The sequence below is a fragment of the Populus euphratica genome, unplaced genomic scaffold, assembly GCF_000495115.2.
Source record: "Populus euphratica unplaced genomic scaffold, PopEup_1.0 scaffold731.1, whole genome shotgun sequence".
Taxonomy (NCBI): domain Eukaryota; kingdom Viridiplantae; phylum Streptophyta; class Magnoliopsida; order Malpighiales; family Salicaceae; genus Populus; species Populus euphratica.
In genome coordinates this window covers 66,489-79,376 of record NW_011500601.1, presented here as the reverse complement: position 1 = coordinate 79,376, position 12,888 = coordinate 66,489, and the positions used below count along the sequence as shown (strand labels likewise).

At 33.7% G+C, this 12,888-nt stretch overlaps 2 protein-coding genes across 3 annotated transcripts; both read left to right on the top strand.

The window, feature by feature from the left end:
• Positions 1 to 212: 212 nt before the first annotated feature.
• LOC105115614 (POLAR LOCALIZATION DURING ASYMMETRIC DIVISION AND protein) lies at positions 213 to 4,357 on the top strand. Its single transcript, XM_011012555.1, has 4 exons — positions 213 to 817; positions 1,939 to 2,369; positions 3,485 to 3,740; positions 3,871 to 4,357. Exons 1-4 carry the CDS (start codon positions 439 to 441, stop codon positions 3,990 to 3,992), a joined length of 1,188 nt encoding a protein of 395 aa, XP_011010857.1. The 5' UTR covers positions 213 to 438; the 3' UTR covers positions 3,993 to 4,357.
• Positions 4,358 to 7,379: 3,022 nt separating this feature from the next.
• On the top strand, positions 7,380 to 9,973 carry LOC105115613 (uncharacterized). Of its 2 annotated transcripts, none has more exons than XM_011012554.1 (2): positions 7,380 to 8,595; positions 9,305 to 9,973. In XM_011012554.1, exons 1-2 carry the CDS (start codon positions 7,658 to 7,660, stop codon positions 9,306 to 9,308), a joined length of 942 nt encoding a protein of 313 aa, XP_011010856.1. In that variant the 5' UTR covers positions 7,380 to 7,657; the 3' UTR covers positions 9,309 to 9,973. The 2 variants fall into 2 exon arrangements, with proteins under 2 accessions (XP_011010856.1, XP_011010855.1); XM_011012553.1 differs by lacking the exon at positions 9,305 to 9,973 and adding an exon at positions 9,245 to 9,269.
• The last annotated feature ends 2,915 nt before the right edge of the window (positions 9,974 to 12,888 follow it).

Genomic DNA, 12,888 nt, shown 5'->3' with positions numbered 1-12,888 from the left:
TCAAATAGCTTTTCGTGCTAAAATGCATGCCAACGACGTTTTTTTTATTTTTTAAAAATCATTTTTGACATCAGCACATCAAAATGATTTGAAAACATTAAAAACATATTAATTTGAAGTTAATAAAAAAATAAAAAATTTTTAAATTTTTTCAAAAACGCTTTTGAAACACAGAAACAAACAGGATCTAATTTCTCACCAGGGATAGAGCCTGAGGGCTCAATTATTTATTTTCCAAATTAGAAATCGAATTTACTGAAACAAGCGGGAAGCATGTGAAGTGATGTAAGACCAAGCCAAACTTGGCAGCAACTACTCTCCGCCACCTAACATCGCCTCTCCTCTCTAATCGCCCGCCCGCCCGCCCACGCTAAGTAGTATTATTCAGTTAATTACCTCTCCGTATCTTTCCCTTTTTTTGATCTCTGGCATTCAGTAATGTGGAATCTTCTATTAACCGCAGCCATAGCAGGATCCACTGGTTTTATAGCCAAACACGTCTTTACTAATCATCATTCACCATCTGAAAAATGCGAGCAAGAGGAAAACCTCCAAGAATCTCCTGCTTTTGACTCCCCGCTGGTGACAAAAGAATGCCACGGATACGAGAGTAATTGTGATCAGGAAGGGATTTTTAGGTTTTCGAGCTCTGCTGCTGGTTCCAGAGGAAAGAATAAAAAAAAATCGTGTTCGAAGGAGAAATCAGGGGTTTTGTGTCGTAGATTGAAGTTTGCGACTGAAAATGTGAAGAGATCTGGTGGTTTGAAAGGGGCTAGTGGAAGGAAGTCGAGTGCTTGCTTGAAGAAGAAAAGAACTGGTAACTTCAGGACTGTCAATTGTGGATTTGTTTTTAATGCTGTTTTGTCTGTTTAGGTGATAGATGAAAAATGAACGGAAGAAATGAAAGCCTGGTGTTTACTCCAGGAGCAGTTGTCCCATTGTGTTGAATTTAGGGTTTTTTTGGACCAAAGATAGGGTTTTTACTACAAATTTAATTAATTGAATTAAAGAAAGTAATGGATAGAGCTGGGCTACTGAATATATATATATTTGCGTTGCATTAGATTATGCTTTGTTAAATAGAAATTGCAAGGAAGTGATTTGTAGGTAGATTATCTAATAATTCAAGCATAAAGAGATTCTTGACTTGTAAGAGTACAAGTTTGATTAGGAACGCATCTTTTTTTTTTAAAGGAAATGTGATTGAAGATGGGGTCCGTTGTCTTGTAAAGACAGTGATGGGGTATTCTAATTTAAACGTATAAATAAATGTGTCATTCTTTTTAATTGTTTAACAAAAAGTTCAAATCACTTGTTAAATCATGTTAGAGTTCCTTATTAAAATGTAAAAGAAATGGTTGATCTGTTGATGAAAAGAAAATTGCAGCAATGTTGGACCATTGATTTTGGAAATCATGAGGAAAATTTATTCTCGATCGAATATATCTTGCCTACCGCAAGAGCATAACTATACTGCAAGGATTATAATAATGAAATGTATCTGGTTTGCCTTGGTACTCGCTTAATCAGCATTAAGACTCCTAACCTCACCTTTTGCTCGTGTACTTGAAGAGCATTTATATGAAGGTGAACCACAAATCCATCAATCATTGTTCACGGATGTACTGTCTGCTCTCTACGGAACTTGGCATATCAATAGCATCTGTATCGTGATGTAATATCATCTAGTTAGTAGTAGATGGTTTAAAGTTGGTTTTAATGGCATATATTTTTCATAAATAGACAACAAATGGCTGTAAATCATTCCATGTTCTCCAAGAATTGTCCTTATATTTTAGTGGACTTGCATCGGTGCTAATTTTGTTGGTTCACATTATATGAAAGTAATTTTCTTTTTACAATTCTGTGTTTGAATTTGTTCAGAATAGTTGTTGAACAATGATGGCGACATGATTATTTACGTTGTTCTATATGCAGAGAGCTCTTTTTTTGGTCGGGGACTTGGTGTTGGAATCATGTACATGATGTCTGCTGGGAAAGCTGAGATCAGTAAGCTGAGCACTGCCATGGATGAGACATCAAAAATCATTCATGAATTAAGAACTGAACTCTATAAAAGAAAACCTACCCAGCTTGCTACAAGCTCAGAAAATATTAGTACTGAGCAAATGCAACTAGTGGTTAATAAAACAAGCATGGTGGATAGAGACCCCAATGATATGAAATTGTGTGGGCTTACAATGGCTGATGATGTTGAATGCCCGAGCAGTGTTCTTACTGAAGAGCCAGAGCCAGCGGTGCTTGAAATGGATCAACTGGAAGCAGAGTTTGAGTCTGAACTGCAAAAACTTCCCTGGTCCAGCACTGAAACTTCTGGCCATGAAGTAAGAAGGCTAAATCTTGGCAAGGTGAGTCATTCAAGTACCTCTGCGATCCTTTCTGTAAATTTACTTAATGCTTACATGTGTGCGTAGGTAGCTCTCTGAACCTACATTTGAGACTCAAGATGGATTTTTCTATTCTTTTTGTAAATTTCAAACAGCCTTTTGCCAATTCTTTAATCCATGTATTTCACCTAAACTTTTATAGGCCATTAGCATAATATAATTCCTCTCAATGCATGGTCTACCATATTTCATTTTAATCCTGGTTGACAAATAAGAGATTATAGAATGAGAATGAGAATCAATTATTAGGTATGCTTCAGTAATGCTTGCTAAAACTGAAATTGACTTGTCACCAAGAAATGCTAGAGTTTGTTTCATTTGCTACGTTTATGATATCCTTTACTTGGAGCTTGTACATTACTAATTAAAGTTGACTTGGAGCATGTACATTACTCATTAAAGTTGCAGCAGAATTTGGAGCTTGTACATTACTAATTAAAGTTGCAGCAGAAGTCCAGTGTTTTTCATTCTTTTGTCTACCTTCTGCTCTCTATCATATCTTGTTTTTTAAATCATTCTTGCTGAGCACTGGGTTGTGCTATCTTTAGAAATGTCTAGTTATTAAATTTCTATGGTGGAAAATTTATCCATATGCTAGTGGGTTCTGGACGAGTGTTTCATGCTAGTACCCACCTAGTCATATGCAGCAATAGTTGGGTAAACAGTTTGCAGACTGATTCATGTAAGACAATACAACTTCAGCACATGCATAAGTTACAGGTATCTGATGTTGGACAAGGAAAGAAGAATTAGGTTGGAGAGAAGGGAGGAAGAGGATGGAAATAGAGGAAGAGAGGAGAGAAACCTGAAGAATTGGAGAGGACAAGTGAACTAGAATTCAGTAATCAGTATTCATTCATCTACACTCAAAACAGAATTAATTTCAATAACAAATCTTATTTCAGATTAAATCCCTGCCGAAGATATCATATAATCAATTAAGGAATTCACGATCCTTGGCTGGTTCTCCATCATGTAACAGCCATGGTACTTTCAATCTTATTAGTCAGAAAATGTGCTGTGATCGGGCCTTAAGGTAAGAAGAATTGCCTTTTAATGGAAAAGCTGTTTTGCAGGCTGAGGTTTCATCTGAAGGATTTTGTGAACTGGAGGGGGCGGATGATGTTTCTTACCAACGCCACGAGGTATTGCCATCTGAATTGGATAACAAACTTTGCCATTTGCTTATTGAACAACAAGAAAACCAAATCATGGGGCTGGAATCCGAATTACATTTGGCACAATCCCAACTCCATGAGAAGGAAGCTGAACTTCAAGCACTGAAGGACTGTGTAAGACGCCTGACTGAATTCTCCTTGTCATCTATATCAGGCAAGTTTTTTCACCGCATATATCATTTCTCCAAAAATATTTAGTCTGATTATTTACCCTTGTTATTTATCATGGCATTGTTATGTGAAATTCAAAGCTGCTCCCTCTGAAACTTTGCATTGTTTCTCAGATGATGAAGTTGAGGTACAACCTGAGCTAGAATGCAACACTGAATGGGATATAAATAGCCAGGTAGGATCCGAGTCAAGAAAATCAGTGGTTGGGATGAAAAGACCTATTGACTCGGCGTAATGTTTGGTTAGTATTTAATTCGATACTTTATCTGTATGTGGGTAAGAAGGTAAATTAGTAGCAGTCATAGGATGCCGTCTGATTTAGTGCTATGGGTGGGTCAACATTAATCGAACTTAGGGTTCTCCATGCATGCGCACCCCCCACCCCTGTATCTAGCATGAGCAGCCCTCCAATGTTTGTATTGGTCTAGTATCGGACTGCAGAAACATGTGGTAGGATTTTTATTTTTTTTAACTTGCATTCTGCATGATTGTTGATTTATTTATGTTTCTTCTGTCGTGATATCTTTGATTTTATGTCTACTGTCTGGAAATCAACCCCTTTCACAAATAATAAAAATGACTCCTGATTGACTTTTACTAGCCTGACAGCTTGTTGGGCAGGGCTCCTTTTTTTTTTTATTCTCTCCAGAAAGGAAACCTGAAACTTCAGTTGACTTTTTGTTCTCTTCTCGGGAAAGATCATTGCTCATTAGTCTACTTGACATTGCTGAATTACTTCATTACACTTAAACCTCCTGTTCTTATTTGGGTGCTCTGAGGATAAAATTGGAAAAGTACAAGGATAGATAAATTCATGGTACGATGGTGGTTGCTTGTGTAGAGACATTATCGATTGGTGGGGCCATGGTGGGGTGTGGACAGGATTTCTCTTCGCTGATCGCCTGATCCTATGAAGATGGGGGAGATGACCCCATTTTATCATTTGCGACCTGTGAATTTTCATTTTCCCTACATATTAAAAAGCATCTCACTTGTCACCGTGGCTCCTTTCTTTATTGAAATGGTTGTAGGCGAAACATGGAGAGCACTGACAAGATGGAAGGCCCTAAGGTTTCAAAAGTCTGCAACCTAGACAGTCTGACAGACGATTCCAAGATAAGATGATAACGAAAACCGAAGAAACAAATTTCGCTAAAATCATCGACAGAAAGAGTGCCGACCATGTAGTTTCTTAACAGTGATATGATTAGTAATGGATATGTTGTGCAAAAGACAGTGCCAATCCTCAATCTTAATTTAGCAAAATCAGGTTTCAAATTCCTGCTGTGATTTCCAGCCCCCTCCCCTCGGGTTTGAGAGAGAGAGACAGAGACCTATGCTTCTTTACAGTTTAAGAGGTGGGAGTGTTTTATCCGCTGGATCAACCCGTTATCAAACATCGGCGTGGCGTACGGTCTGAAAAGAAGTTCGACAGTCTAGCGATGTATCATTTGCTGAGGCATGTTAGGCCTAGTTACGAAGACCTCGCCGTCAATCAACCTGGTGACCTAGGACTATGGTTTATATAAGTGGAAAAAAATGTGAAACAGCATCGTTTTATATGGTTTTTAAAAAGTCAAAATTTGAGGTGATGGGATAAGTCAGTTTTTATAACCTATTTCTTTTAATTAAAAAATTAAATTTATTTATTTATTTTTTTACTTTAAATTATTTTTTTTATATTTTAAAATTATTTTGATTTCTTAATATAAAAATAATTTTTTAAAATAAAAAATATTATTTTAATATATTTTCAAGTAAAAAAATTATAAAAAACATCCATTACAGTATTCTCAAACATCTTCCTGTAACTACGCCATTAAAAATTATCTTACCATAACAATGAAGCAGAGGAGAATCACATGGAGCATTTATTCCATCGGAAAAAATGTATTTAAGCATGATCACAAACAATTTCTTTAGAAGAAATAAGGAGCTATAAGAGATTTATTTGATCAAGTTTTAAGCACAGGCAAGAATGGTGGTTGAGCGAATTGGAAGAGGATGAATCAATAATCCAGGAGGTCGACGGCTTGAAGCTACAATCATTTGTAGCCACCATGTCCTCTTTGAATGCCACTCCTACTTGATTAAAGTAAATAAATGAAGTAATTAATTTAACGTGTCCAATATTATATTATATTATATTATATTGAAGATACATCAATCACAGTCCAATCATGGAGATACTTTGAGTTTGAGTGACTTGAGCTACTTTCCTCCTTTCCTGACTCTCTTGCTCTAATTGGGTGAGCTATATGATTGGTAACGAGGCTACTGCTCCATTTAAATCTAACAAAAGATTTATTTTATGAGATTTATTATTTATTTTATTATTAAAAAATTAGATTCTGGTCAATTAAAATTTTTAAATAAATTGTATTGTCTCAACTCTAATTGAAAAAATTCATAACAAATTCTTAAAATTTAACGTAAAGCAAAATTTAATAAAATGAAATATAATTCATGATACAAAATTATAATGGATATTTTCATAATTAATTGCATTAAATCAAACTTAAACTCATAGCAAGCTTAAATCATCCAAAAAAATTATCAAATTCATAAAGTTATCAACAATTCAGTGTAATGTTTATAGAATCAACTTTATTCATGTTTTGTTGTATGAAATCATCAAATATAATTAATTATATCATTAGTTGATTTCAACAATCCAATTTACCTAAAATCTCTAATTTGACAACTTATTCAAAATTAAACACAGCATATAATTAATCCATAGCTTATTTAAATTATTTTTATATTCAACTATATCAAATTAATTGTAAGTGATGGTATTTTAAGCTACTTTATCGTTAATTTAACAAACCCTAAAGCCTAAATATTAAATTTAACATAAAACATTATTTTATTTCAATCAAACAAAATATAAATTTACAGTGATATAATATGTTTATCTTTCTTGTAAAAATAGAAAAAATAGTTAGGGATTTGCCAATATAGATGACAATAACAACGATAATAATAATAATGATGAATTTTTAATAGAAAAACATCAAAAAATACTTAGGGACTAAGAAGTATTAGGTTTTCGGGTGTTTTAAAAATTAAAGAAAAAAAATTTGTTGGCTTTTCTAGAGAAATATGAGCTAGAAATGATTGGTTCTAGAAAGAAAAAAAGATGCTTTTATATTATAAGTTTTTAAATATATAGATAATTTTAAATTTAATAACATATTAAATTATTGTGTTTCACAAACACAACATCCGATAAAAATTATGATCATAAAAATATACTATTATACTAAATCTTTTACAAATAATATTACCTGCAAAAACTTTTAATATACTGTGATAATTTGTTTTTTTTTAAACCCTCATATTTACCCTTACTAAGTTCCACATCCAACGGTTATCACCACGGAATCAACTTTTTAACTCCCAAGATGCACATGGTACTGTGCTAAGTACAATTAATTGGAGCGATAATAAATAAATTAAATGAATGCTTTAATTAAAGAGTAATAACTGATGACTGGCCGACCTCGAAGGCCACAACCTAAAACACATCCTCGAGATAGAAAAATCTTACAGTCAGACACCACGACCCAACCCATCCGTGCAGAGATAAAATAAAAATAAATACGCGAAAACCCCTCGACACAAAAACTAATTAAAAAAGAATAAAAACCAAAGAGGAACTCCAACAAGGCGAGCGCTGAATACCACCACCACACCTTCTCTTCTCCTCTCTTTTCATTTCTCAGCTTCAACGACCAATCCAGCTGAATAACTCTCTCAACATATCTTCTTCCCTACCTAAAAAAAAAAAAAAACCAACAAACAAAAAAAGGACAAAAAACCAGACAAACCCCAGGGATTCTCAAACTAGACAAAATTAAACACAACACACGCGAAGAGTGAGTTTTGTTTAAAACCATGAAGCTGTCGGCCAAACCCATATCGAGTCCGGGTCGGACAGAGAAGTTCTACCCACCACCATTGATGAGGTTCTTGAGAACCAATGTTGGTAGCAGAAGTAGAGGAAGGTCACGTTCAAGCCCGATGTTTGTTAGAAAGAAGAATATAGCTATTGAAACTCAAGAACCTTCCTCTCCAAAAGTCACCTGCATGGGTCAAGTCCGGGTCAGGAGGTCCAAACAAGCCAATACTCAACCTGGAAAACGCAAAAAACGCCGGTGCAAATGGATCCAGAAAACCCTACGTTGTCACCACCATTTCAGTTGGAGAAGACTCAAACTCAAGTCTTTTAGACCTTCTTGGCCCCAATGGGTACATTTCTTTCCTGTTAGTATTGAGAAAAAAAACAAAATTGTTGAGGACTGTAGTTCCTCCAAGGTTGAACCAAAGATTGGTGTCAGAAGTGAAGATTTTGAGCAAGAAAGGGAGGAAGAAGATATGGAACCCAAAGTTTGTGTCTCAACAGAAAACACACCACCAAGGAATGCTTTGTTGTTAACTAGATGCAGATCTGCACCGTACAGATCTTCTTCTTTAGCTGGTAGATTTTGGGGTTCACCTTCGGAGAGCGAAGAAACAGGCCAGAAACAGCGTAGTACACCGCAAGAAAACGGAGAAAATGGAAGTCCCACATCGAAAAGAGAGTCTGTTTCTAAAGAGCCCGATCAAGAATCAAGTTTGGATCCAGAAACTGAAGTAAAGATTAGTCATTTCAAAGAATCTGAAGGCTTAGCTACTTCAATCAGGGAGAGAAATGCAAATTCTGCAAATATTGAAGAGTCAAAAACAGAGAAGGTTTCCACTGTACGGCCTTTGGTACTTACAAGGTGTAAATCCGAACCAGCACGAACCGGAGAGAAGCTTGATCTAGAGATGGTTTTCTGGAAGAAGAGAAGGTTGGGTTTCGCATAATTAATTGTTTGATTACTAGCACTTCATTAACTATTTTATTTACCACTTTTGTTTATTTTTTATTGGCAACTGAACTGAATAGTAGACTAGCAGTATAGTTTCCAAAGTATAATCATTATATTTTTTTTTTCGGGTGGTTTTTTTTATAATTCAAACATCTGGAGCTGTACGAGAGAATCTCTACTAGCTCTTTGGTAATATAAAAAGGTAGACAACGAAGAAAAATATGTGCTGCTTGCTTTGCCCTATATATTCTCTGCCATTGATTTTGGTCAGATGATAAAGAAAAGAACCTCCTGCAACCTTTTATGTTTCTTTTATTATTACATATTTTCGTGGAACTGTTTTCTTTGTTTTTTATTGCTTTTGATTTTATGGGGATTTGTTTCACTTAATTTCTCCAACTGATGATCTGTGTATCCAACAAAGTAGAGATGTAAACCAGTCAAAGCGCTCTTGGATACTCTGACCAGCTTTTCGATTTGGTGTTCAGTTTATTGCATCTTCATGAGATTGATCACTTTCTTTTAGCAGTAAACTTGCACAACTTTTTCTTGCGTTTAAATCATATTATTTAAATGGTGAATAAACTTCACCAGCTAATCCTTCCAAATTTCTGTGAGAACTGTGAAGGGAACCGTGATTATGTTCGTTAATGTGAAAGCTACAGAGCCATCATTCATTTCTTACCAGATAAGAAACGTAGGGGCTGAGATTTCTGGTTAGACCGAACTGCTGCTTGGTTGTCCGAACTAGAAGAATATAGGAATGGATGTGAGGGGATGTCCCAACGGACGCACGAAATGATCACGCCTATCCATTTTGTAGATTGTTATCATGATGGAGATGGACTGATAGGATTGTCCTCGCTTATCAAATCATCGTGAATGGCTGCAGTTTAGGCTCAAAACCGGGGAGGCCAAAACTGAACGAGAAAGGAAGAAAGTTGAGCTAGAAGATTTTTTCTTGTTGGAGAAGGGCAAAACCAGGGAGGACAACCTTGGGCTTAAAACCGGTCCTATAGAGGAAGAGTTGAGCTAAAAAAGGAGCCCAACAACAGCCAACACCAATAAGAAACAAGGCCCAAAAGGAGCCCAATATAAGAGGAGAAGAAAAGAGGCAGCTAGTTCCTTTTTATTTTTCTCCTGTTTTGGAAAACTCTCCCGAGTGTGTAGACATGGCAAACAAAATGATGTTTAAGCATACTAATCGCCTCTGGATACCTAATCTTACAAGTTATCAGTGTGATGCTTCCCTAAACATCTTGTTTTACAGGTTGTGAATACTTCACGACCAAATCATTTTACTAGTTAGATGTGAAATTGTATATAATAAAGTTAATTATTCTACATGATTACCCTATGTTTGCAACCCTGCACTCCTTAGTGCAAGTTCATGTGATCTAGAATAAATAATCACGATCATTAAGTATGTAACATAACATAAATTCGCACACAAGTATTTAAAAGAAACATGTTCTGAGACTAACTCTCTTGCAAACATGGAAGAGAGAGAAAGGAAGCTCATATTTATTTCATTAACTTCTCATTCTATATTTCTTGCAAATACTTACACAATCTCATAAATTCTTCTTTATTCTAATAGTATTAATTTAAATATTAAAGAGTTTCTTGAGCCTATCAAAAAACCTGTTTTGTAGATGCTTGTAAAGTATAAGTTCAATAACCACCTTTACTAACTCGAACTTCGAAGCATATATTTGAGGAAGTCTTCCAAAACTTATTAAATTGTTGTTTATAAGTTTAAATTCATTGGAAGTTTTTTCAACTTCGTCAATGACATTGTTTATGGGGACAAGAATATAAGTAAATTCATTCTTTTTTTTTTTTGTAAACATTTTTAGAGTTTTTTTCAAAGTTGACAACCCTAAAATTCTAGGACATGAAAAAATGATTAAACTCCCTACTATAAGTATATGTTCTCCTTCATTTCTTCACAAAATAGCCCATCAAATGAAACTGAGACTATTGTAGTCATAAAAGAATAGCTTAAAGCCTTGCCTCTCCCCCAACAATTATCCATCTATTAACTCTATTTATTGTACCGTCGAGTATATGTAAACAACTCCAATTCATTAATATGATAGGAAAATACAACATATAAAAGAGTAAATAAAAATGTCAAAACTTTTAAACTTTTTTTAAAAGCCGTTCTCATCAACATAAAAAATGTTCTTAAATAGGATTCCGGATATGATCTCTAAAAGTCTAAAAATAAATCATTAATAAGTCACATTCATAGATTGACCCTTGTCATTGCCATCGCTTTTTCTTAGAATTCTATTTCCTAATATAAGATAAGTTTGTGGTTATACAAACTCTAAAAAATAAAGCCACCTCTATGTGGAAGGTTCTTCCATTTGTAAAAGAGTATTAAATATTTGTATTTCTAGGAATTTAATTTTTTTAAAATATTTCTAGATAACCATAATTGACTTACAAACCTAAAACAATATGTATAAAATATATAGAGAAGTTTGAAGCATATCATATGAGACATTAATGCCATTTCTAAAATCCTCCAACCATGTTCCACGAGTCCATTCATGCATAGTATCATACTTTGGATCCTTACTCTGTCTTTAGCTTTAACAATCTTTACACGAAGCATGTGAATCATTTTAGCACAAACATACTAGCTAAAAAGAGCTTGATTGAGCTCTTTAAATTACTTAATAAGAAAGTGAGAACATCAAAGTATATTTGAAAAGGTTAAACGAGGAAATATTTAAGGTGAGAGTTTTGCTTGAACCCATTATTACCAAGACCTTGTTTAATGGGGTATACAACTGTTATAATCTATATTTACCTCTAAAATATTTTTCTAAGATAGCCAGAATATTTTTTTTAAAAGGAAGCAAAAAATAAAAAAAATCCAAAACTATATATTTTTAAATCAAGGTGGTCAAAATCTCTAATGTTTTAATGGGACATGACTATTTTTTATTGTTTAAAAAGCATACCGAAATTGCAATTAAAGAGAAATTAATTGTACTTGAAGAAATGAAAGGACGACGGACCAAAATGTTGAATTAGCATAGTTTCAAGAGGTCCTATTAATTAAATTAGAGGGTTAAATGCATAATCTTTTTTTTTTTACTTTATAGTTGAGATTCACTTTTATTGAAAAGTTTAGAAAATTAGGGACTATTTTGAAAATTTTAAAAAACTAATGGTATATTGGATCGTGACTAAGGATTCAATTGAAAAACTTTCCTTGATTTGGTCTTGTTTTTATCTCAGATTGTATAATTACCACTTTGAAAAGGTTTAAAACTAAAAAAGTACTGATATTAAGGGGCTAACTTAAACCTTGACTATATAAAACACTATCATTTCAAAATGTTGGTATAAATACCAAGCATCCCTTTTATTTTATTCTTTAAAGGCCAAAAATCTAAAACCTTAGCTAGCTTAGTCATTTTCTTGACAATTTCCTTATCAATTACTATCATTTTTTACATTTATATTGTTGATTTGTCCAAATTTAAGTGTCGATCTCTCATGATCTTGGCATCGTTTGCCTTCGTTGGCCTTTCCCTAAATAGGTACGAGTTTTGTGTTTCTATTTTTATTTTTTTTTAGTAATTTTATCGCTAAATCTTAAAAGATAGCATTTTGCACTTTTATACTACAACCTGACTATCATGGGTTTGTTTGTATGCATTCAACCATGTAGATTTAATGGTTCTAATCCTAGGGTTTAGGTTTTTTCCCTTTCTTATATAAACAATGACCTAGGGTTTTAACGATAGAGAAGAGGAATATAGTAGCAATGGAGAAGAAGAACAGTAATCAATAGGAATATATGTAGATTTAATGGTTCTAACACTACTTTTATTTGGGTAAATTTCAACTTGATCACTTAAATATTACATATTGTCTTAATTTCACTTGAAATCTTTGACGTGTGTGTGTATATATATATATATATATATCATTGTTTCAGTCATCCCTATATCTTTTATTTTTGCTTTAATTTTCCTTTCTATCCATTTACATTAGGAATATTGATAAAAAAATATGTAAATTTCAATTTCATTCTCAAATTCTATGAAATATCTCAATATCATCAATAAAATAAGGACAACAATAAATGCATAGAAATTAAAAAAAAAAATCAATTGGAAAAGATATGATAAAACTTGAAAGGGTTAGTTTTGTTTTTTTTTTTTTAATATAAAAAAACCCTAATCCTACCAACTTCAATTCTCATTCAGCAATATTATTTTTGCTATTTTTGCTAGGATAGTAATG